The 24269-nt window shown below is 59.3% G+C and overlaps 1 protein-coding gene across 2 annotated transcripts; it reads left to right on the top strand.

Annotated features, from left to right (window-relative positions):
- The first annotated feature begins 4224 nt into the window (after nucleotides 1-4224).
- LOC121165316 (cytochrome P450 26B1) lies at nucleotides 4225-18627 on the top strand. Of its 2 annotated transcripts, XM_040994011.1 has the most exons (6): nucleotides 4225-4632; nucleotides 8087-8311; nucleotides 15948-16223; nucleotides 16384-16539; nucleotides 17531-17815; nucleotides 18121-18627. In XM_040994011.1, the coding sequence occupies exons 1-6, from the start codon at nucleotides 4429-4431 to the stop codon at nucleotides 18511-18513; spliced, it is 1539 nt and encodes a 512-aa protein (XP_040849945.1). In that variant the 5' UTR covers nucleotides 4225-4428; the 3' UTR covers nucleotides 18514-18627. The 2 variants fall into 2 exon arrangements, with proteins under 2 accessions (XP_040849945.1, XP_040849946.1); XM_040994012.1 differs by lacking the exon at nucleotides 8087-8311 and having other exon boundaries at nucleotides 4429-4632; nucleotides 18121-18515.
- The last annotated feature ends 5642 nt before the right edge of the window (nucleotides 18628-24269 follow it).

Genomic DNA, 24269 nt, shown 5'->3' on the forward strand with positions numbered 1-24269 from the left:
TCAGAAAAACGAAAGTAAGGATGCATCCGTTGAAAGCACTCAAAGCCTCAAAACCATAGTGTAAAATTGACAAGTCCCTCTGTTGTCGGCTTTAGTTGTCAGAGAGGGACGGGGAACAAAGGGGCAGTAGCCTTGTGGGGCAGGGTCTCACGGACGGGGCGAGTTGGGGAGAGGGTTGCTGCTTTGGTGGGGGACAAAACAGGACAACACAGCACGAGGAGGTAGGGTGGGAACTCTGGGATTCAGCCTTCTCATCAGTGTCCACCTAATATTTAAAACTGCTATCGCATGGTGCTGTTGGGCAGCTGAAATGCAATGATAGCTGTGGAGGATGGCTGTGGACTCCCCATTATTGCTGCGTGCTTGCAAAGGACTCAGGAGGGGCAGTGTCTTCATTCCTTTGGGCCTAGAAAAGCCAGGACTGACGGTGCCCCTGGGCAGTCTTGGGCCCTGGTCAGCAGCAGGACGTAAGGGAACCTGCCCAGGTGCATGAGTAACTTCTGAGCAGCTGCCAGGCCTTGCTGGCGGTCCCAGGCTTGTCCAGCCCCTTCTGCCAAACATTGCAGTGATGTCCAGGCAGAGCCTGCCTAAAACCAGGACTTTGGAGTGATCTCCGAGTCTTCTCTGGCTAGATGCACAGTGCCAGAGAACCACAGGGACAGGAGAGCAAGCCGGACACCAAGGCTTCACAGCACCTCAGGCCAGAGCTAAAACTGGGTAGGGTGTAGTGGCAGATCCCAAAACAAAATGAGAAAAAAAAAACAAAAAAAAAACAAAAAACCCATAGTGTTTTAGCACTCTGCCTGGCTCTGAGGCCAGAGGACAGAGATGGGGCTGGGTGATGCCAGGTGGTACTGGGATTCAGCCCTGGGGTCACAGGCCCCGTGGCCAGGATTGGGGATCAACCTGCCATGTGAGGTTCAGGTGCAGGATTTGAATGTAACTGAGGTCTGGATTGGAGCAGACCTTTCTGTACCACGCTGGGCTCCCGCAGCCCCAGCACCCACTCCTCCTCTCCACAACACCCCCTGGGGAGGCTGGCAGAAGTGCAGTACCATGGCTTTCCTTCCCCCCCCCCCCTCCTCCAGTACTCTGTGGGACTCCAACTGGGCAAACCAGCAACTCCGGGCAGTCCTTGCGACCACAGTCTAGACCCGCCCCCACACCTGGCAGTTGGGCAAAAGGAAGGACTTGGAATTTCTTTCTCGTGCTGTCTCCTTCCTTACCTGGAATCCCCGCTGTACCCCTGAGCAGAAGAGGGCGGCGCTGAGCATGGAGGGACAGAAGCTCAGAAAAGCAGGGAGGGACAAACGAAGGAGGCCTGGGGAAAAGGCAGCAGGGGTGCAGGGGTGCTTCCCGAGCAGCCATACCCACTGTGGACAGCGGCCGGGAGGCAGATGTTGGTGCCCTGAGCATGTGCCAGGTCGATTCCTCTGCTGGCGCCTCCCTGAGTTGTATGCCGCCATTCTTTATGGGGGGGGGTGGGGGTGGGACATCACCTCACAGATGAGTTCCACCCCCAAGACCAAGCCTTTTAATCACCCCTGCTACAAGTGTTGGGGAGGGAAGGTTAAATGCTCCGGGCTCTTCAGTAACTTCCCCATCCGACCCCTCATTTTACTCCAGCTTCACCATCAGTTGGGGAGTGCGGTGGCACTGGCCTCCCCACTGGGGAAGGGGATGGGAGATGTTCAATTCAGTTTATTCTGTCAATCTCCCAGCTGCTCCCCCACCCAGCTCTCTGTTTCTGGGGTTCTGATAGGGACCTCCGGAACGACTGGTCTGGGGTGGAAGAGTAAAGAGCACGGAGCCGGGAGCCCAGAGCAGGCTGTTTGGGGCCATCCCCAGGAATCCAGGCGCCTGGGGAAGGGGCAGAGGGACTCGCGTCTCCCGAGCCTGTAGTGCTTTAACTGTCCACCAGGTGGGGTTCCAGGGCAGAGAGTGAGGGCTAAAGAGACCAGGCGCCCAGAGGAAGTCTGGCTTGGAGATCTCCGCAGTCCACCTCAACCCCCGAAGCGCTCCCACAGGAAGGACCACTCTGGGGCGCGCATCCTAGACATTCAGGCACATTTTTTTTCCTCTAGTGACTTTCAAAGCGGAACTCGTACTGGCTGCAGGCGAGGCGTTCAACGGGGAGCCTGGTTTCCTTTGCGCACACACACCCCCCCCCACGCGCGCGCGCACACGCACACACATACACACACCATCCCAAGCTGAAGACGAGGTCAGCTAGTCCTGCCGCGGGAGTGAGCGAGTGAACGGCAGAGACTAGGGGGTGTGTGGAGAAAATCACGGCGCACAGAGAGAGCGCGCCAGCCTTTGGCTATCCAGATGTCGGCATGGGTGCGCCCAGCTCCACGTCAACACAGGTGACAGACAGATGCACCGACGCACAGACCTACACAGCTGCACACGCCCCACTTCGCTCCTCGGGCGTCGGGCCGCCGCAGGACATACGCGCGCACGCACACAGGTGCGGCCCCGGGCCACACACACAGCGCGCACAGGCACGCGCGCAGTGCCCTCTGCGGCCGGGCTCAGAGAAGGTGGCCGCGCTCGCAGGCTTGTTTATTTACTCATTTGTATCAAAGAACGTTTGTGCCCTACTTCTGCCGCCTCCGGGGACCACCGATGCATTTGTTCCCGGCGCGGGACGCTCAGCGGCACCAAGCGCCTACGGGGACCACAACACCCGAAGTGTCAGAGAAGGGGCTGCCGCGTGGGCAACCCCGGACACGCGGACTGGATAAAGTGACCTCGGGGTCCTGGAGGGTAAATGACAAGGGGGGGGGGAGGAGGGTGTGACACTTAACATTAGAGGCTTGGGGATGTGGGGACAGAGGATGGGGAACCAGGAAGAGTGAGACTGAGAGCAGTAAATGAGGAGCCCCAGGAGGCAGGAGGTTGGAGGCGTGGGCCCCTCGAGATAGGAGCTGGAGGCGCTACACCGAGTTTCAGGGGCGTTGGGCACCCCCGCAATCAATCGGGCTGTCTGGCTTTGACCTGCGCGGCCGGGGGCTGCGACCCACGCGAGACTGCCCGCAGCTGGCCGGGGACCTGAGAGGGAGCAGAAGACAGAGGAAAGGAGCCCAGCCGCCAAGCGGGCACCCGGCAAGGGCGCACCGCGTTTGTGTGCGCGCGCGTGTGTCTCATCTCGTCCTTCTCCAGGTGACGGGCCGAGCGAGCCGCGGGAGAGAAGAAGCGGAGGAGGAGAGAGGTGAACTGAGTTTGATCCTGCGGTGGCCACAAGTGGGTCCCGGGCGCGGCGGCGGCGGGCGGGGCGGGGCGGGGGGCGGCCGCGCTCACACGCTCCGGCCGCGGGCCCGGCCTCTCACCACGCCTCCCGCTTTGTGGCGTCCTCCGCGCAGCCTCCCGCCTCTATATAAACACACGCATCGGCTCGCATAGAATTGAATTCACATTGAGAGACGCTTTTAAAACCATCAGCCCTGAAATCCTGCCTCCTGCTTCCCCTTCTTTCATTCCTCTCGCTAGCCTTTCTTTTTCCCCCCTTTCTTCTCCCAGCAGCAACTCCAGAGCAGAGAGACCGCGTCCCGGGACGGACCGCCTTTTAATTGATACAATAGCCCAGCTCGGGTTCTCCACCTCCTCCCCCAACCCCACCCCGCCTCACCCCTCCCGCCCGCCGCCGCTGCCGCCGCCGCCGCTGCTGCTGTCGCCTCCCCAAGCGCCCGCCCGGGGCTCTGTCGCCGGCTGCGTCCCGTCCCGGCCGCGGCCCGCCGGCTCCGCACTCGTGCTTCGGCAGCGCCGCGCCAGCCTCGCCGCCTTGCCCGCCGCGGGGTTTCGCGGCGGCTCCGGGGCAGCCTAGGGACGCTGGGCTCGGGCCTCACCACTCGCCTCTGCTGGGGAGCCTCCTCCCTCGCCCCCAAAGTTTCTGGGTTCGTTGGAATTTTGGGGTTCAGCATTTTCCCCTTTCTCCCCCCCACCTAGGAATTTGGGGGGACTACTTTGGACAAATCGATTGCACTTTCTCTCCCCTAGCTCTCCTATCTGTCTCTCTCTTTTAAAAGCAGGGTAAGGGGGGAGAAGAGAAAGAGGCAGGCTCTTGCTGGACAAAGTTTTGCAAAGTTTTCCGAGTCCACCAGTTAGATTCAGGGCTTCATCTCACCACCCCTAGAGCAGCCCCGAGCCCGCCAAAAAGGAACAAACAAACAAACAAGCAAACAAAGTTACACCTGGAGTCGCCTTGAGTTTCCTCTCTCTCTTCTTCCAGGCAATTTTCTCCCATCCCTCTCTCTTCTCCCCTCGCAGCCTCCACTCCCCTTCCCTCGGACCCTTCTTCCCCAGCGGCAGCTGGAGGTGCCAGGACCCTCGGCCACAGCCTCCCCTCCCCCGCCGCCACTTGGGTCCGGCCCTCCCCTCCCCCCGCCGCGGCCGGCACAGCCAATCCCCCGAGCGGCCGCCAACATGCTCTTTGAGGGCTTGGAGCTGGTGTCGGCGCTGGCCACCCTCGCCGCGTGCCTGGTGTCCGTGACGCTGCTGCTGGCCGTGTCGCAGCAGTTGTGGCAGCTGCGCTGGGCTGCCACCCGCGACAAGAGCTGCAAGCTGCCCATCCCCAAGGGCTCCATGGGCTTCCCGCTCATCGGAGAGACCGGCCACTGGCTGCTGCAGGTAAGGGCGCGCTCGCTCCGCCGCTCTCCGGGACCCGCTAACTGCTGAGCGCAGGGCCGAGCGGGGCCGCGCGCCCGCCGGCCAGGGGGCGCCGGGAGCCTGGAGGCACTGGTCCCCGCCCCGCCCCTGCCCTGCCCTCAGCCCGCGCCGCCCGGGCTTCCCTTGCCCGCCGGCGGCCAAGTCCCGGGACTCCCGCGCTGCGCGCGCGCTGGCTCAGGGGGAGGCTGCGAGGAGGGGGCTCCCGGGCCCGGCGGGGCTCCCCAGACGGACTTGGCCGTGGTCGCGGGTAACCTAATATCGGCGTGTGGAGAGCCCCTGGGGACTCACCGCGCGGTGAGAGTCCTTGGAAGAGTCCGAGGTCTGAGCCGATTTCGCCTCCCCAGCGCGCCGCCACGCTCGGGCTTTGGTAGTGGCGGGTGGCAGGAGGCAGGGGTAGGCGGGGAGTGGCATGAATGGCCCCTTTAAGATCCGAAGGGTATTCCCGCCGCGCGATCGGCTGCGCCAGGTACAGCTGCCGTGGCCCGCGGTGTGCGCAAATGTGTGTGTTTTGTGGGTAGGCGAGGAAAACGGTAACCCACGGGAAATGAGAAGTCGGAGACCCGAGCTTTCGGAGAAAAGGGTCTATTTGCCTACTGGGTGGGGAAAGTTTACAGGAGAGGAAAACTTGGGAGGGGTGTGTGTGTGTGTGTGTGTGTGTGTGTGTGTGTGTGTGTGTGAGTGAGAGAGAGAAATCCGTAGAAAGAGAAAACAGAACGTGCCCGTGTTTGCTGTAGGACGCCGCACGACCTGGCAGTCTAGTGATATTGGGGGTGGGGCGCGCTGGGGACCAGACCCAGGTAGGTAATGGAGAGATTAACCTGGAGTTAACCTCGTCAAACGCTAGACAATCGCTTTTGCAACTTGATACACACCAGGCTTGGGGGTGGGGGCGCCCCTGGGGTAACCGTGAGAGGTGTGTTTGTGTGTGTCTGCGCGGTGCGTGCTCACGCGGATGAGCAGCGACTTGGATGACCTGAGACACGCAACCCTGGCAGGTATGGGAGAGGTGAAGCTGGAGGTGAGCGCTGGGACCGGATGGCTTGGAGTGCTTCAGAAGCTTGGCTTGACATTAACAGACGCGTGCAATTTGCGCGCTAGGGCCCAGTGACAGTGGAGAGCGCGCGGAGGGGGCTGGCGGGGTGTGGGGACGAGCAGCGGGGTGCCAGGTTCCTCTCCCCGGCGGTCTTTGCAGGTCCCGAAGTCCACCACGTCTCTTCTGGGAGGTTGTCAAGGAGTGGGACTCGCTGTATCAAGCCGCCCCCTCCCGCAAAGAAGTTCCCCAAAGCCGCTGCCTTTGCATCATACTAAAATGGTTAATCTGCGGCGGTGGTCTAGGCGTCGGGCCGAGAACTTAGAGAATTACTCACATGGGTCACGGCTCCCGCCTTAGCCAGAGCCCATCTGCGGAATCCGCGGTCTGTCACCGCCCGCGCACGCCACGGCTCGCTCCCACACCCGTGTTCTGACCTCTCCTTGCCCTTCGTGTCCCCCCCACCACCACCACCACGTTCTCTCGGAGTCCCACAAAGACCTCTGGGGGCGTTAGGGGGGCGCGCACAACTCCCGCAGAAGTTGGAGCGGTGGGGACTCGCGCCTCGCCCTGGCGCGCAGCTGCTGCAGAGAAGTAGGGGTACGCGCCGAGGCGCGCGGAAGGGGTTAACGCCAGCCCTCCGAGGCCTGGCGTTATTTTTTCGGAGTCATTTATCAGATTTTACGGGGGACCTCCGAGGGCTCTCCGTTTCCACCGAGCGCCATCTAAACAGAGCCCAGGGCTAAAAATACAACATTTTTGTATAAATTGGACTCGCGGCCCGAGCGGCCGCCCCGATGAAAGTCTTCTTTGTGAGGGCCGTGGAAACGGCGGACAAATAACTCTTTATTAATGCCACAAAAAACGCACTTTAATTATAGTTAGGTAGATCAGAGGCGGGGGGTGTGGGGGTGAGGCGGCGGCGACCTCGGAAAATTCACAACCCAACTTTTGTGTCGAAAGAAAAGAAAAACAGAGGAAAAGGAGGAGAGGAGAGACGGAGTCAGACGGAGCGAGGGAGCCCGGCGCAGCAGACGGAGGGAGGGAACCCCGCTCCCCGGCGCTCGCACCCCACCTCCGCCTCCGCTTTTCTTAAAGGCGTAGACACACCTCCAGCCCCGGGGAGAGACGGCGTCCCTGCGGCCCGGCCCCCTCTTGGCAGCGCGGGAGCTCTCGGCTCGCTCCCTGTCGCGCGCCGGGGCTGGAGGCGCATGTGGAAAAGTGATTAAGGACCGGGTTCTGCAGAGTCACTTTTCGGCCACGCTGGGGGTGTGCACACATCTAGCTGGAGAACAGCTTTGCGCGGAGAAGAGGGGGACCAACCCTGGGAATGGGGCTGGGGGGGGGGTGTCTAGAGGTGGCGGCGAGCTTTGCGCGCTCCGGATTGCTTGACCCCGGAGGCTGCGCCAGCCCGAGGCCGTCCGTGCGTCCCCGGGCACAGGTGGGTGCCCTCCCTACACCACCCCTGGGCTCAGCCGGCGCCTGCCCGGCAGGAGAAGGGTTAATGCGGGGTGGGGTGGCTAAGTGGCGACGTCAAAGGTGAGCGAGACGCCCCTGCCCCCGCCCCTCCGAGGTCCCCTTGGTTTCCGGTACCCGCGCCGGGCCGGCTCCGCGGGCTCACCGGAGCGTTAGCTCGGGCCGGGGCCCCACCATCCCCGGCTCGCGCTCGCAGCCGCCGGGGATCCGGTTACCTGCGCGGGTCTCCCCACCCGGTGCGGTCCCACCCCCGCCTGGCGGGAAGCGCCTTCTGCGGCGCTCGGGTTCCAAACTCCAGGGCAACGGCGGCGGCGGCAAAAGTCCTTCTTAGTTATTTCCAGGGCAAAATGCTTTAGAGGAATCGCAGCTCGCGGCCCCCGCCGGGCACTGTCCTCGGAGGACCGCCGCGTTTGTGCACCGGCCACTCCGGAGACCGGAGAAACTTTCAACCTCCATCCCTAGTGACTGCCTGGGGCACGAACCGCTGGCCGCTATAAATAATCTTTGGCCTGCAGCCACCCCGCGGGGTCTGCCAGCCCGAGGCCGGGAGCCTGGAAATATTCCGAGAGGCTGCCGAGCGCTGGGCGGGGGTCGGCGGCTGGAACTTCTGGTCCAGCCGTCAGATACTTTTTTCCTCCTGAAAGTCGTTGCTACAAAACGGCCTCCCGGGGGTGCTCCTAGGCCTCCTGCCTCTCGGCATTATTTATGAGCCTCTGGGCCTTACATCCCAGTTCTTGTGCACGCTATGAAAAACAAAACCTGCACGGGCGCTCATGTGTGTGTATATGTGTGTGTTGGGGAGGGCAGGTGGCTGATGTTGCGGAGTGTGTGTGTTGGGGGGTCCGCCTCCCCTCCCTCTCGGGCTCTCTGTGCACCCTGAGAGAGGTCTCTATTGCATGGTTCCCCTAGGGTTCCGGCTTCCAGTCTTCGAGGAGGGAGAAGTATGGCAACGTGTTCAAGACGCACTTGCTGGGGCGCCCGCTGATCCGCGTGACGGGCGCGGAGAACGTGCGCAAGATCCTCATGGGCGAGCACCACCTCGTGAGCACCGAGTGGCCGCGTAGCACGCGCATGCTGCTGGGCCCTAACACCGTGGCCAACTCCATCGGCGACATCCACCGCAACAAGCGCAAGGTTAGAGCCCTGACACCCTTCTCAGTGCACCTTCCGCCCTACCCCACCCCAATCGTACCCCCGCCTCAGGGTAGGAATGGTGGGGGAGAAGGGTGGGACGGGATGTCTTCACCCTGAAGACCCCGCTGTTCCCCGTCTAGACGACTTCAGGGCCTGCAGACAGACGCTTCTCTCGGCGCACCTCCTGCTGGCTGACTGCCCCATGGGTCCCTCCAGCCTCCAGCTCCAGGCCGGGTGGAGGTGGGGGGCTGTTTGGGGGTGGTATGGACAGAGCTGGAACGTTGCAGGGGACCAGTGTCTCCGAAGCGACACCGGTCCTGGCTGTACTCCCTAGAACTGAAAAAAGGAAGGAGGCGGGGCCGTTAGCTAGCACTCCTCTTTTTGCCACATTTCTCCCTAGGAATCCCGAGACAGGCACCTTTACAATCAAACCTTCATCTCCCTTGACACACACAGACACACACAAACACACACCACACGCGCGCGCACACCTCGCCGCGGCCCCCATCACAAGTAGCTTTGAGGATGACGCGGGCGGACGCCAGTGCCAAGGGGCACCTGGTGGGGTGAAGGTGCCGGGACCTGGTCTGGTATGGTGAACTTTACACCTCCCTTCTCAGCGGCCTAGACAGTGGAGTAAGAGCGAGCGTAGGAGAAGCCGAGGCGCCGGCGCGGGGATCAAAGCTCACACCCCATCCCCCTGGAAGAGGAAGGGAAAGTGGGTGTTTATCCCGTGGATTTCCCGAGCGACTGGAGCCGGCGCGCACGCCGCCGGCCTCCCCGCCCCCTCCCCGGGCGCGCCGCGGAGCACGGGCGGCACGTGCTGTTTGAACTGCAGTAACCCGAAAGCTGAGCCCGCGGGCGGGGCTCGGGCCTGCGGCCGCAGGGAAGGAAACTACAGGACCAACCCCCAACTCCGCATTTTCCACTGGGTCAGAGAGGATTCCCCAGGTTTGAAACCTGGAAGGGAGAGAAGGGGGAAGCAGTAGAGGCGGGTGGTGGGGGATGGAGTGGGGGGCGCAGGCACGACTTTGGCCACCTCCCCCACTGGCAGGCCTGGCGTGCTGAGCTCTCCGAGGATGCACGGACTTGAGCGACGCTGCCACCGGGGACCCTGCCAGTGGAGGGAAGTTCAGGGAGTGCTTATCCTCCTGGAATCTCGAGTTGCAGCATTGAATTCCGGGACCAGTTAGGGACCTTTGCGGGCTTCCCTCTTGCCCTCTGGCTTAGGAATGAAGGTTTCCCCAAGGGCTAGGAGATGGTTTCTGCTCTGGGAGACTTTGCCCCAGGTCTGTTCCCAAGGATGTGGCTGCTTCCTCATCTCCATAGAGCTTTTGCTTAGAAACCTGTTCTTGTGCCCTTGGAGGAGACTCTGAGCAGATGGGCAAGCAAAGGCGGGATAGAGCCTGGCACCCAGGCTTTAAGCATGTGTGGGAAGTGTGATTTCTGGGCCTCCAAGTGGAATTCTGCCCTATGGGGCTGCCCAAAGCTGGGGTGGGAAGAGGGCGGTCAGCTGTGAGATGCCATGGCCAGGACCAGAGCAGCAGCAAGCAGAGGGCTGTGGGTGAGGCTGCTCTTTGGGGTTCCAGCCCTCTATAGCCGTGGGCCTCCAGGTAAGGGGGAGGCAGCCTGGAAGGCCCTGAGGTTTGGTGCTGCTTGGTCCCTTACGGGCAGCTGGGACGAAAGAAGTCAAGGGCTCCCTCTTTGGAGCCGCTGATTCTAAGCTGTCTGGGAGGAGGTAGCCAGAAGCCAGTTGATCTGGACCAAAACTGGTGAACAAGGCCAAATGCAGGGGCCCTCTCTTTGTGCTCTTGGTACATGTGGGGGTTCCCTGGTCAGCAAGTGGTCAGCCGTGCTACAGAAACCTTTCTCCAAATCTCCCTGTTGGTGTTCGTGACTGTAACCTTACAGAGTGACCAAGAACGCCTAGGGTTGACTACCTGGAAGTGGTGAACTTGATCTTGGCCCGCCAGAAGTAGTCTTGATCCAGAACCAGGGGGCACATACTGGGGAGCACTGACTGAACATCTGTGTTGGAAGTTGTCTGCCAATCTCCTGCACCCAAGGCCCGGTGGGCTGGGTGTGGCAGGGGGCATTCACACAGCCTTCTCCCTCCAGCATGCCAACATGCGGAGGCCATGGGTGGAGGGCCACAGGCCTGGCTTCCAGAGGGGCCTGCTAGACAGAGCCCAGGGACACAGGTTTGGATGCCCCCCTCCCCCACATGCAGGTGTGCTGGGGCCCTGCTGGCTGGGAGCTAGAAGCGTCACTGTTTCCATATAGGCTGGTGGTCTCCCCCTTCTCTGGGAGATCTGACCAGATGTGCAAAGAAGGGCTGCTTGCTACCACTGCCATGCTCCATGTGCTTGTCCTGGCCACACTGGTGGTCCGGAGTCAGGGGCAGGGGGCTAACAGCAGGTTTTGCTCAGCCAAGGGGTGGAGGGGCACTGAGTGTTTCAGTAGGAGAGGGACTCCATCCATTTTCTTGCATAGAAAGGCTGGGGTATGGCCCTTCTAGAAGGGTAGATGGCGGAGTGGGGGATCGGAGTGTTGTCAGCGGCATGAAGAGTTGGGGGTGGAGTTCTGGAAGCTTCTGCTACCGAACCCCAAGCAACAGGATTGAGGGTTTCCAATGTTGGATGAGGGTCATGGTCACCAAGTGCCTCTCAGAAAGCCCGTGGTGTCCTGGGCTTTTTGTTGGGATAGAGAGGCGAGGGGGGCAGAGCCAGATGGTCTCACAGGTGCAGGATCCTGAGCACAGCCAGTCCCTGCCTGGCTCGGTGAGGCCTTGGGGTCCACAGGGATTCTGCAGGCACAAGCTGCCATCTGAGTGGATGAGAGCACACGTGGCCCAGCCAGGCAGCCCTGCTACTGGGCACTCTGCCCCAGTGCCCTGGCATAGGACAGAGCCTTGGTTCTGCCAGAAGTCCATTCACACACAAGTTACTGTAGCGTCAGTGGCTGGCTGGCACGAACAGATCTCTCTGAAGGCCAGTGGAGGGGAGGAAGCCTGCGGGCAGCCTCCAGGGTGCCTGGGAGTGGGCACCTCCCCCTGCATGCCCTTGTGCTGGGCAACAGGCAGGTGGGTGGGCAGGGAGTGGGAGCCACTAGCCCTCTACTTACCTCCTTTCTGTGTCCGTAGGGCGGGGAGGGGTCCAAGTCTTTGCTTGCTCTCCCAACCTTGGAAGACAAACACGTGACCTTGGCCAGGAGGAGGGAGGCTTGGCTGGGGTCTGCTCTGGCTCTGAACTCCCAGGCCCAGCCTCTGCATCCAGCCTGGATTCCCCAGACCTCAAGGATGGGAGCTCCTGAGGGCAGAGCAGCCAGGACAGTTAACTGACCAATAAACTTGGGCCATGAAAGAAGAATGGTGGGAAGCAGTAGGAAGTGTGACCCACCGTGCCTTGCCCTGTGGTGACAGAGGGGTGGGGGGAAGGAGGACTTAGCAGGTGGGCATCCCTTTGCAGATGCCCTGTCTCAGCAGGCATTTGCCAAGTGCTTCCTTCCTGTCCCCTACATTTGCTTTGCTTGGGGCTAGAGCTATCTGGGAGACAGGCAGGTGAGGGTGCTCTGGGCCAGCCCCACCCAGCAAGGGGAAGCTCAGTAGGACTCGGTGAAGCACAAGCCTGTGGAAATGCCAGGCAGCTGGGAAGGTGACGTTCTCTCCTCTCCCCCTCCTCCGCCTGCCCCCTTCTCTGAGCTTGATGTACACACCTTGGCGTCAGTGCTGTGCGCACGGCTGCCGCAACGGCTGCCTGGCCTGTTATTCTTTCCACTCCGCAGGCTGCGGCTCCGGTGGCTTGGCCCAGTGGCCTGCCGGGGGGGCCCCCACCCCTCCTGGGCAGCCTCTTCCATTCCTCCCAGGCTGAGTCACTGGCCCCGCGGAGGGTTCCCTCTCTGTCTCTTCCCGCTCTCGCGGCTGCCTGTCGGCTTGGCCATGGGTCCTCGGCTGCCACAAACCACAGGGAGGTTATCTGGCTCAGCATGGGAGGCCCTGGTGATTCCAAGAGTGTCCCCCTTGCCCAGGAACACTGGAGGGAGAGGAGGGAGGGCTGCAGGCAGCCTGGCTGGGACAGAGGGCAGTGTGGGAACCAGGGTGGGGAATTTGAACCTTAACAACCCCACCCTCACCCGGGGTGAGGCCCAGACCCCATGGAATGTGCTGTCATTCTGGAGGTAAGGAGAGGAGCAGGGGTGCAGACTCCCCAGCTCAGGGCTTCCTGGCTTTGTGGCTCTCGCAGGCTCAGTGCTCCCGGGAACCTCTGTCCCACCCCACAGCGGCACGACCCCCGTGGGAAGTAGGCACCTGCAGCTAGCTCCCTGTTCAGAGCCCTGCCTGCGCCTGGACTGCTTCCCGCTGGCTGACCTTTGTCCTGCGTTCTTGGCTGGTTTTTGGGAATTCCGGGGAAAGCCCCAGAGGACAACCCAGCAGCCTGGCCCCCATGATGGCTGTGGTCAGGGCAGCAGGCTCTCAGGGTTGGGAACCCTCCTGTCTTCACAGTGCCACTCCCCCCTGGGCACCTTCCCCTGTGTCCGGGTCCTGACCCCAGCAGGCGGCTGCCTCACACCCAGCCCGCCCAGACGTGGCCCGGGCCTCCCTCTGCCCTGGCCGGCATCTCCACCTCCGCCTGTCCTTTGCGGTGGGCGGTGGTTTCTGGGCTGCCCTGGCTTCGGAAAGTGCCCGCGTTTTTTAACCCCGGGCATGGACCCAGGGACAAGGCCCTGGAGTCTTCCCAGTGCCTGGGAGGCCCTGATGACTTGGGAGCAGCTGGCTAGGGGACAGGGGCGTGCGCCTGATGGCCTCCGAAGTGAGTCCCTTGGGGTTGGAGTGCTGCCCCCTGCCTTGGCTGTTCATAAGGATAGTTTCTCCCCTGCGGTTGGTGGGGGAGGGTGGCAGCTCAGGCTATGAGGACAATGGTGGGACAGCCAGGTAGAGAGGGACTCAGGACATCCAGCTGGGCCCCAGGAGGCAGCAGTCTGCCTGCTGCAATAGGCAAGGCAAAAGCTGGTCTACACAAGAGCCCTGGGCCTGGCTTAGTTCTCTTTTTATGTTCTGCAGTTGCCAGGGCAGCAGGGAGTAGGGCCTTTGGGGAGCTCACTGCAGCTGCCAATCTGGTTCAGGACCCCTTTCCATCTTGGAGCAGGGGTGGACCCTCTTCCTGGAGGACCCCTTGCTGTTCCTCATCCTGTGTTCTTCCTTCCTCCAAGTTGTACCTGCCCTCCCAGGTCCCCAAGAGCTGAAAAGGAGCAATTCAGCAGGCCAGCGCTAGAGGGCGCAGGGAATGTAATCTAAGGGCAAGCAGGGCTCCTCAGTGGGATTTGTCTGGTCACTCCCTGGGATGTGTTGGGAAGCCCTGGACCGCTCCCCTTGGGTGCTACTGTACCCTGCGTGCCCCTTGTGAGTGGGGACTCAGCTGGGAGTCCTCTGGTGATTCAAGAATTGCCAGTCAAGTCCTGGGCTGCTTGGAGATGTTGGCATCTGCTGGGGGCAGGTGCCTGTCATGTTATGGTAGACTGGAGGGGAGCCCTGAGGTAGCCTAGAGGTCCCGAAGTGGGGAGTGACTTGACCTTGGTCTCAACAGCCGATTCAGGTTGATCTGTGGCTAAAGCTCAGGGTGTCAGGGTGCCCAGCTGTTTTCTCCTATCACTCTGATACATCTTCCAGCCAGCTAGCCCTCGCTTTGGCTGCTCCCAATGGCTGTGGTCTCCACACTGTCTCTCTCTAGGGGTTCATCTTCGGGTCCAGGTCTCCTGTGTGCTAGGGACCCTGGCTGCCTCCTACCCTGTCTCTTCCTGACAGTGTTCCTAGGCAGCCCCAGGCCAGCTGGTCCTGGGCCAGTGCGGTGACCCGCCTCCTCTCACACTGGGTCCAGCCTTGCTGTGGAGGCCTGGCAGTCACTGAATTAGCTTCTTACCTTCCTTCCTTGTACCTGCTCAGCTCCAGCATTGTGGTTTGTTCTGAGCTGGTCCCTACGATGTTCTGGATGGGCCGGGTATTGGGCTCTGGGGGGAGGGTTGCCGCCCTGTTCCTTAAAGACACTTAGATCAGGGGTTGAAGGAGGAATCCTAAGAACTCCCAGGGTTGGGGGCAGGGCAGGGCAGAGGTAGATAGCATTACCTTTATCCATGACCCTGTGCCAAAAGCTGGCAGCACATGTCCCCTGTAGCTTCTCTGGGGACCCTAGAACTTGGTCAGGTACAGATGACCTGTGTAGTCCAGGGCTGACCTAGGCCGCCTCCCACCATCCTGCCACCTTCCAGTTGGCCCTTTGCAGAGGGTGCGGCCCTCCTGGCCCCCTCTCTCCTCCCCTCCCTCCCTTGCTTCGTGCCCCGGGAATTTCGGAATGAAAGTGCTATTGTGAGCGCCTGGCTGGGCCACTGAAGGGCCAGCACTGTTATTTCTGCAAACCAGCCCTCCCATTTGCCATGCAGGGCCCAGGCCAGGAAAATGTTACCTTTTCCTCCTGGAGCTGACTACAGGGGAAATTCTCACATTTACAGTTTGTGCGGTGGTTGTGTTTGGGGGGGCAGAGGGGGAGGGCAGGCGCGTGTGTGTGGTTTGCACAAAGCAGGGGGAGGGGAGGGCTCCTTCTTCTGCAGGCCCCTCCCCCTCCACTTTGCCGGCTGATCTTTCTCCTGGTGCCGGTGCAGGGCGCCTGCCTTCTGCCAGGGATTCTAGGGGGTGGTGAGAGCCACAAGCTGTCAGTAAATAAACTTACATCCTCCCTTCTGCCACACACCGTGGGCAGCAGCATGAGAAACATGTGCAGAGGCATCTGCGTGAGGAGAGGCCAGTGGCCTGACTGAGCCATTCCAGAGAGTACATGCCAGGGGAGGTGGACATGGCTCTGCAAGATGAGCCTGGAGGATGCAGAGAATCGAAAGGGTTTCTGTTTGTGATCTTCTGGGGGCTGAATCCATTGGTCCCATCCATCACCCTTGCCTGCAGGCCTGGGCACACCAAAAGGCACATACTTGACAAAGCTGTTACCAAGCTCCCTTGAATCTTCACCCAGTAGGTGTTTTGCAGAGAGAGAGAACAGTTTTGCTTCCCAGGAAGTTCTACTGGCAGTCTAACCTTGAGCCACCTGCTGCTCTCCTGCTCCTTCCTTGGGTAGCAAGCTCTTCCATGTCCTGAATGCATTCTGTGTGCTGGGACTGAGGGGTGGACCCTGCAGTGGCCAAGCAGGCAGCCTTTTGGCTCCAGGCCTGTTCTCCCTCTTGGTTGCTCCCCACAGCAGGGATAATTCCTCCCACTCTAGATTGGGCAGGGGCTGCTCTGCTAGGTTCCCAAGGCTTAACTCTGGTATGGACGCACACCCTTCTGTGGCTCAACAATAGGGTCACAGCTCCAGGGATGGTCCCCACTGTGAACTGTGAGTGCTTGTCGACTGGGTTTAATCCTGTCGTTTCCTGCCTCCCCTCCAGGATGTAGGGAGAGGGTTCAGAATAGAGACTCTGCCACTGCCCAGGTCTACCCTGTGTCTAGAGCCCTTGCCAGAGGAAGTGGGGACTGAAGTTGTCTCTGGCTGTAGTTGCGCGGTGTGTGGCTTGCCTTCAGCAGAACAGGGGACTTGCTGGCCCCTCTCCTGTCCTGGTGGGCTCTGCTGACCTGGCCTGCCTCTGTGCCTTCCAGATCTTTTCCAAGATCTTCAGCCACGAGGCCCTGGAGAGCTACCTGCCCAAGATACAGCTGGTGATCCAGGACACGCTGCGTGCCTGGAGTAGCCACCCCGAGGCCATCAATGTGTACCAGGAGGCACAGAAGCTTACCTTCCGGATGGCCATCCGGGTGCTGCTTGGCTTCAGCATCCCCGAGGAGGACCTGGGGCACCTGTTCGAAGTCTACCAGCAATTCGTGGAGAACGTCTTCTCCCTACCTGTGGACCTGCCCTTCAGCGGCTACCGGCGGGTGAGTGCCCAGGGTGTCCCGACTGACACAGGTGTTGGGTACCAGGACAGAGGGCAGGTGTGCAGGCTGGAGCCTCTTCCTAGGGTCTTGAGGCTCGCTCGGCGGGAGGGGGGGCCCCTTTATGGGGCTACTGGCTGAGACCCTGTCTCGCCTCCCTCAGGGCATTCAGGCTCGGCAGATCCTGCAGAAGGGGCTGGAGAAGGCAATCCGGGAGAAGCTGCAGTGTACCCAGGGCAAGGACTACTCGGATGCCCTGGACATCCTCATTGAGAGCAGCAAGGAGCACGGCAAGGAGATGACGATGCAGGAGCTGAAGGTGAGCCCGCCATCCTCCCCCCAAACCCTGCCGGACTGGGACAGGGGCCATTTCCACTCATCTCTGTCTTCCTTTGACCATGCTTTCTGCTTGGTGGCGGGGCAGTCACTGCACCTGACTCCACAGAAGAGGTGGAATTCCTATCCTGCTTGCTTGAGCCTTCAGACACAGCTGAAGAGGAGAGGCAGACACAGCTCAGGCCCCTCTTGTCCTCCGCCAAGTTCCCCTTAACCAGCTGTTTCTAGCTGATGGTACTTGCTACTCTCCCCCATCTGCCCAGCACCAGCCAGGCCCACCCTGGGTCTGGCACAGGGCTTCCTGACCACCAGTGTGAGTGGATATTCAACCACCCACCTTCTTGCCTGGTGCCCACAGACACTCATCAGAGACACCTTGGCCCACAGTCTGCACCCATTCCTGTGTTAGCTCTTGTTCTTGCACTGGGGCAGCCAGCAAGAGGCCAGGACTTTCCCTTTTCCAAGTATTGTCCCGCCCTTACCACTCCTGGCTCCAGAGAACCCTGGAGAGGCCACCATCCCACAACTGTCACAGCACAGTGTCCTCAGCTCAGGTCCTCATGTTGTGGCTGCCTCCAGACCCTGTCAGTTCACTTGACGCCTGGTCCAGTGCCCTTCCCCTGGGGTTAGAGGTGAAGAGATAGGGGTGAGAAGAGTAGAAATTTAGATCCCATGTCCCGCCCTATTCCACAGTGCCTGGATCCCTGGTTTTGGTTTTGTTTTGTTTTTTCCTTCCTCCTCTGATGGCCTGTTGCATCCTGCGGGTCTGCTGTGAGACTGAGCCAGGAAACCCACAGAGTGACTGGCCTTGCAAAGTGCCATGCCCTGACTGGCACCAGCCATGTCTTCTGTCCAGCCAGGGCCCCGTCTTTATGATCGTTTGAACACCCAGGCGACATGGGACTTAGAGGGAACAGGCAGGGTGTGGAACCACAGAGTACCCATGCCCCTGCTCCATGTGCCACTTCCTGCAGGACGGGACCCTGGAGCTGATCTTTGCAGCCTACGCCACCACGGCCAGCGCCAGCACCTCACTCATCATGCAGCTGCTGAAGCACCCGGCCGTGCTGGAGAAGCTGCGGGAGGAACTGCGAACCCAGGGCATCCTGCACAGTGGCGGCTGCCCGTGCGAGGGCACCCTGCGCCTTGACACTCTCAGCGGCCTGCGCTACCTGGACTGCGTCATCAAGGAAGTCATGCGCCTCTTCACTCCCATCTCTGGCGGCTACCGCACCGTGCTGCAGACCTTTGAACTTGATGTGAGGCCAGGCTATGGGGTGGCAGGGGGTGTGGGTGCTCACAGGGGGCTGTGCCGTGGGGTGGGGTGGGGTGGGTGTCTCCTGACTGGTAGGAAAGACCAACCTCTCCCTTGGGTACCGCAGATTGATGGAGAGTCAGTGCCTGCTTTGGTGGGGATAGACACGGCCGAGCAGGGAGGCTAGCCGGGCCTGCGGTTCCCCAGGCATTGGGTGGGACAGGACAGGGACCCCCCCCCACCCCCCCCACCCCCGCGCTGGCTTTCCCTGTCCTCACCACCCTGCCTCCCTTCTCCCCCTCTGTCCAGGGTTTCCAGATTCCCAAAGGCTGGAGCGTCATGTACAGCATCCGTGACACTCACGACACAGCACCTGTGTTCAAAGACGTGAACGTGTTTGACCCAGACCGCTTCAGCCAGGCCCGCAGCGAAGACAAGGATGGCCGCTTCCATTACCTCCCATTCGGCGGCGGCGTCCGGACCTGCCTGGGCAAGCACCTGGCCAAGCTGTTCCTGAAGGTGCTGGCTGTGGAGCTGGCCAGCACCAGCCGCTTTGAGCTGGCCACCCGGACCTTCCCCCGCATCACCCTGGTGCCCGTCCTGCACCCGGTGGACGGCCTCAGTGTCAAGTTCTTCGGCTTGGACTCCAACCAGAACAAGATCTTGCCTGAGACGGAGGCCATGCTGAGCGCCACGGTCTAGCCATGCCACCTTTGCCCACTACCCCGAGCCCGGCCCAGCCTAGCCGTGCGTCTGGAGGGTGGGTAGTGAAGGGAGGTTAAAACCTGTGTGGGGGAGGGGCTGTGGTGGGAGGGCCCGAGTCCCCCTCCTGCCTCCCGCTTCTCTCCAGTGTCTCCCCACTTCCCCCACCGGCTCAGCTCCCGGAAGGGCCGGGCCCGCTCTCTGCATGCCTGTGACAGTGTTCCATGTTGTCAACTAGCGCTGCCGTGTGCGTTTGTGACCCGCCCTCCCGTCTCCTTCCAGTTGGAGGTCAGCAGGGCGAGGAGGGCTGCCCCCTGACACCCACCTCAGCACCTGCTCCTCTCCCACGCCACAGCACCCAGGGCGATGAAGGCACCCCTCTCCTCCTGCTGGCTTGGACATTCCATATTACCTATTGCTGCTACTTTCTCCCTCCTCTGACTCTGGGGCCCTGCCCCCCTCCAGCACCCTCCCCCCACATCCCCGGGACAGGTGCACTGACATCCCTTCTCCTCACAGACACAGCTTTGCTTCACAGCAGGGGCCCTTGACTCACAGGCTGACCACCCCTACCCCATAGCATCCCACACATGGTAGTTATTCCTGATAGAGCATCTTGGGGACATCGAGTCTGGCTGGTACAACTTGTACGGTTAACTTGAAAGGGGCTCTGGTCAGATCCCAGCTGGCCTGGCTGAGAGTTGATCAGCCTCCCAGGCTCCAGACCTGCTGTGGGTTTAATGTTAGAGCCTGGCCAAAACCCATTCCCTCGGCCTGGTGTCCCCTGGTGGAGATGGGGCAATAACCCTGTGGCCTTCACCTTCATCATGTGGAGTTGGAGGTCGGAGGCTGCCACCATTCACCCGGTATCCCCACTCCATTAGTGCATCTAGGGAAGGATACGGGTTTGTTCTTCCTCTACCTTCCCATTACCCTCACCCTTTGCATGCGGCCCTGGGCCTGGTGTCCTGAAGGTTCCTCTAGCCTCTGGCTACTGTCAGCTTAAGGCTGCAGGCTGAGGTGAAGGCCAGGAGGTGTCATAGAGAGAGTCCTCGCTGGGTGCTGAGCCAGCGGGGATGGCCAAGGAGGGCGGGTACGTGTGACTTGTGGGAAGTGATTGGACAAGCTGGTGAAAGGAGCAGCTCCGATTGTAGTGTGCCTCCCCGGGGTGGCTTGGGGACCTTTGGTGAGGGTCAAAGCTGTTTTGCCTGTTTTCGGAGTATCCTTGGCTTTCCATGCTTACTAGGCTTTGATGCGTTCTCTTGATAAGAGAATGCAGAGTGGGGAGGGGGCAAGTGATGAGCCCCTGACCGCCCTGGGACCCCCTCCTGCATGTCCAGTGGACCCGAGCCACTCACAGGCCCCTCTCCCATCGGCCCTCGCTCCGTGGGACACCGTGCAGAACTAGGGTCCTCCTGCCCCCACACTTCCTACTCTCATGGCTTCAAAACCTGCACAGCACGGACATTATTGGCAAAGATGTTTCTAAATTTTTAAAAACCATATTTTTCCTCAATCTTGTTCCATTTCTGGGGAAAAAAATATTGTAAAGACTTATCAACATTTGCCTGGTGCATTTGGAGAAAGCCCAGTTTCTGAAAGGGCCTTTTACCTTTGAGCTGATCCTGCTTGCCTCAAACAAATGATTCTGGACTGACTGGCTAGGAGCGCGGTAAGCAAGGGTTCAGACAGGAAACCCATCCCGGGTCCTGCCCTGGTGAGGCCAGAGGCCTTGAGGGACTCTGGGAGGCCTCCGTGGCCATCCCTGGGGTGGCCAGGCTGGAAGGCAGCAGAGAAGGGAAAGCTGGTGGGGGGATCCCCGTGAGGGAGGACAGGAGAATGTTGCTGGGTCTCAAAGGCAGGAGGGGAGGGCTGGAGGAAGCTGCGGCAGGCAGGATCGGTGGTTTTGACCCCTCCTTCCCTCCCTCTTTCCCTGTGGCTACATTGTGGGATGTCCCTGTCCTTGTGTCCATGTGTGTGTGTTCTATAGACGTAGCATTAGAAGGGTGATGTTTTCTCACTTACCGTTCCTAACTATTGTAACTTGACGTTAAAAAGACAAAACCCCACACACCCCTTCCTGCCATGGGCTTGCAGATTAAAGCACTTTCGATGTTGGGCGCTGGCGTTTTGTGTCCTGGGCACCACCCCCCCCAACCCTGCCCAGATCGCTATAATGTTATTTTATACACAAAACTTTTTTTTTTTTTCATAAATGTTATAATTTTGTGTCTGTCTTTATAAACTATTCTAAGTACTATTTTTGTTATAATTCAAAATAGATATTTAGTATAAAGTTTTTTGCTGTTAAATATTTGTTATTTAGTAAAATATGAATTTTTCTCTATTGTAAACATGGTTCAAAATATTAATATGTTTTTATCACAGTTGTTTTAATATTGAAAAAGCACTTGTGTGTTTTGTTTTGATACGAGACTGGTGCCGTGTGAGTGTGTTTGCTGTCATGTGGTTTTAATCTGTATATAATATTCCATGTTGCATATTAAAAAAAAATGAATGTCGTGCATTTTGTGATTTTGGAAATACTCGATGTGGCTCTTTTATAGGCTTCCATAATAAACCGTGGGGACTCGCCCTTGTCTTGCTTGCTTCTCTGCTCCCTCTGCCTTCTCCACCCAACCTGTCAGGAAGTTCTTCCCTAAAGTGACTGCCTGGGAAGCCAGCCCAGATGTGTGAAGGCACAGAGAGGTCATGGCAAAGCCCAGGGTGGGGAGAAGGGGCAGTCAGTGTCCCTGGGGAGTGGCTGCTGCTCCTGGCCTGGCCGTAACCCACTGGCTGTGCCCAGTGTCCCAGCTCTGGACAGAGTGGCCTGCAGCTCCGGGGGTATTGATGTGCACAGCCCTCAGCCAGGGGGAGAGCAGGCTTCCGGCTTTGCAGCGCCCCACGCCAGCGCTTCCCAACACCTGAGTCATACCTCTAGCTGGAGCCAATTGATTCTGTGATCTAATAAGGCTGGGAAATGGTTCCACAAGTTCAGCCAGGTTGTTGGGTGGCAGGACGCCCCAGGATGTGTAGCCTGAGGGGCACGCAGGGGAGGGAGCATAGATGCAGCCACTTGGAGGCTGGTGATGACGCATGAAGGGCGGGTATCCAGGGTGGAGCCTTGGGCAGCTGATCACATTCTGGGAACAGCCCACACAGAGCTGGCTTGTCAAAGATGAGGACCTAGGTGAGGCCCCTCAAACTAGGGCCCAGGCTACAGTGGCACAGTGTCCGTGGGCAGGGCCTGGCCTGTGCTGTGCCTGGGGTGTCTGCTCCATAGCCTGGCTATGTCCCCACTCCTAGCTAGCTGTTCTTGTGTCTGCAGTGTTTTGTTTTGTTTTAAAGATTTATTTTTAATTTGAAAATCAGAGTTAGCGATATTATCCATCTGCTAGTTTGCTCCTCAAATGGCTGTAACAACTGGAGCTGGGCTGGTCTAAAGCCAGTGGCCAGGAATTTCATCCATGTCTTCCATGTGGGTGCAGGGGCCCAAGCACTTGAACCATCTTCCACTGCTTTCCTAAGCATGTTAGCAGGGAGCTAGATTTGAAATGGAACAGCGGAGACTTGAACCAGCGCACATATGGGATGTTGCTGATACAGACAGTTTCACACGTAATGCCAGAATGCTGGTCCCTTAGTGTTTCTTTTCAATACAGTCAATCATGCCCAGCTTGGACTATGAGCACCCTGGCCCAGGCACGCAGTGTGAACACAGGGTCTGGCACTGTATGAGTCACAGGACGTCAGACCATCGGGACTGCCTGCCCACTGGCTTTCTCTTTTTGCTTCCCTCCTCCCCACTGCTCCTGAATTTTAACCACCACCCCTCTATTGCCTGCCCAGGGGTTGGAGGTAGAGCAGGGAGGTTTCTGTAGAATAGCAGGGTCACAGAGGGTCTGGGTCTCCCAAGGCCCTAACAGAAGTATGCGGCAGCACCATGTGTGATCAGCTCCACACCACAAATGGTCCCCGGTAGATCTCCCCGGCCTCCCCTCTGCTTCACAGAGGTCTCAACGCCTGCTGGGAAGCAGGCCAGGGAAGGTAATAGCTTTTCAGAGTATAAATTCCATCTCTCCTGGTGGCATGTCCTGTGTGGCAGCAGAGTTGAAGGAAGTGCGGTCCCAGGCTGCCCTGGGCTGACCACCCAGTCCTGGGCCAGTGGGCAGGCACAGAGGGGCAAGGGGCAGCTCTGTTTCTCCCCCAGGGGCTGAACCGCTCAGTGACGCCTGAGTGCCTGGCGGTCCCTGGGATCTCCCAGCCTGGAAGGCGAACACTAGCCGCTGTGATGGGCAAACACGGCTGCTGTTTGTCCAGCGATCCGGGCGCCAGCTTGGAGGGAACTCAGAGACCGCACATTCTGCCACCTCCCAGCATTTTTCCAAAACAGCCTGGCTGCCCAGGGTGGCAGGGGGCTGGGAGCCAGGGGACAGGGCAGGCAAGAGAAGGGCCTGGGGACCAGCAGGGCGCAGTGACCGGTCGGAGGTGAGGTGGAGAGGACAGAGTCAGCACTCTGCCAGTTCTGCTATGGTTGATTTGTCCTGGAGAAGAGAGAGAGAGGGGAAGGTGGAGAGAGGAGGTGAGAACGAAAGAGGAGAAAGAGGAGGATAAAGGAGAAAGAAGACACAGAGAAAGACAAGAGAGGAGAGAGAAAGAGAATGTGTGTCTGGCCTCCCAGGAGGCCCTTATTCCAGCCCCTTCAGCCTTGGCCCCACCCAGAGGGTCCCTGACCATATGACTCTGGAAAGGAATATGGATGACTTGGAAGCAGCTGTGCTTGAGCAGCTTATACACATGTGGCCCCCAATTCCTAGCTGGTCTGCACCCACTGCACAGGGGGCAGAGGTGACCTTTGATTTGTTCTCCCATTTGGGCTCAGAAAACCTCTAAGCCTGTTACACAGGACACCTGGCAAGCAGTGCCCTTCCCGTCCCACAAGCAAGCTTCCAAGACCTCGCCCTGAGCAGGTGCCCCACAGCAACTCGCTGCAAGGACTCTGATAGGTCTAACTTAAGTCCCAAGTTAATCTGTGGCCAGAATGTCTTCCTCTGATTGATTGACTTAAGTAGGGTTGGGAGATGGTACGTGATTGACAATCCAAGGTAGATATGAGAAGGCAGTGTAAGTGGAGAGGGTGGAACTGGAAGGTGCTTCACAGTATAGCTGGGAGTGGAGGAGACCAAGGCTGCTAAGGTTTGAGGGGCAGGTGCAGGAAGGAGAGTGGAGAAGCGCCCATGGATGCCCCTGCCACTTCTCCAACAAAACAAAGTTGGCCATGCTTCCAAGGGCTCTGCCTGACTGTGAGTCTCTCTCTGTAATTTTATTGTGAAATAATTAAGTTCCTATTGTGAAATAATTAGATTTTCTACATAGAGTATAAAGTCTAAACCATGAAACTGATTCGATACAACGCATATGCACAGCTGGATGCCATCTTTTATCGCACCTGTAGGTGCATGGAGTCACCACAATCAAGAGGCAGAGCTGGTCCAGCTCCACAAAGACCTCGTTCCTGCTACCTCTTTATATCTTATTCCTCTTTCCCCTCCCGCTGCCCTCTCCCTATCCCTTGGCAATCACTAATCTGCTCTTCATAGACACAATTTCGTGATTTGAAGAAGGCCATGTGTTGATCATATTCATGATTTGAGGTTGACTTTGTCCATAAATCACTGCTCAGTGGGATTCCGTGGTATGGATGGGCTATAGTTTGTGTAACCATTCACGCATCGAGGAATGTCTGGATTGTTCCC

Source organism: Ochotona curzoniae, unplaced genomic scaffold, assembly GCF_017591425.1.
Source record: "Ochotona curzoniae isolate NIBS_2020 unplaced genomic scaffold, NIBS_Ocur_1.0 contig_883, whole genome shotgun sequence".
NCBI classification, from domain to species: Eukaryota; Metazoa; Chordata; class Mammalia; order Lagomorpha; family Ochotonidae; genus Ochotona; species Ochotona curzoniae.

What these genes read in the sequence shown, in the direction of transcription:
- LOC121165316 (XM_040994011.1), top strand. Translation starts at nt 4,429, where the DNA reads ATGCTCTTTGAGGGCTTGGAGCTGGTGTCGGCGCTGGCCACCCTCGCC. An exon ending in CCGGCCACTGGCTGCTGCAG is followed by an intron (nt 4,633 to 8,086) that starts GTAAGGGCGCGC and finishes TGGTTCCCCTAG; the next exon opens with GGTTCCGGCTTCCAGTCTTC. An exon ending in CCTTCAGCGGCTACCGGCGG is followed by an intron (nt 16,224 to 16,383) that starts GTGAGTGCCCAG and finishes CGCCTCCCTCAG; the next exon opens with GGCATTCAGGCTCGGCAGAT.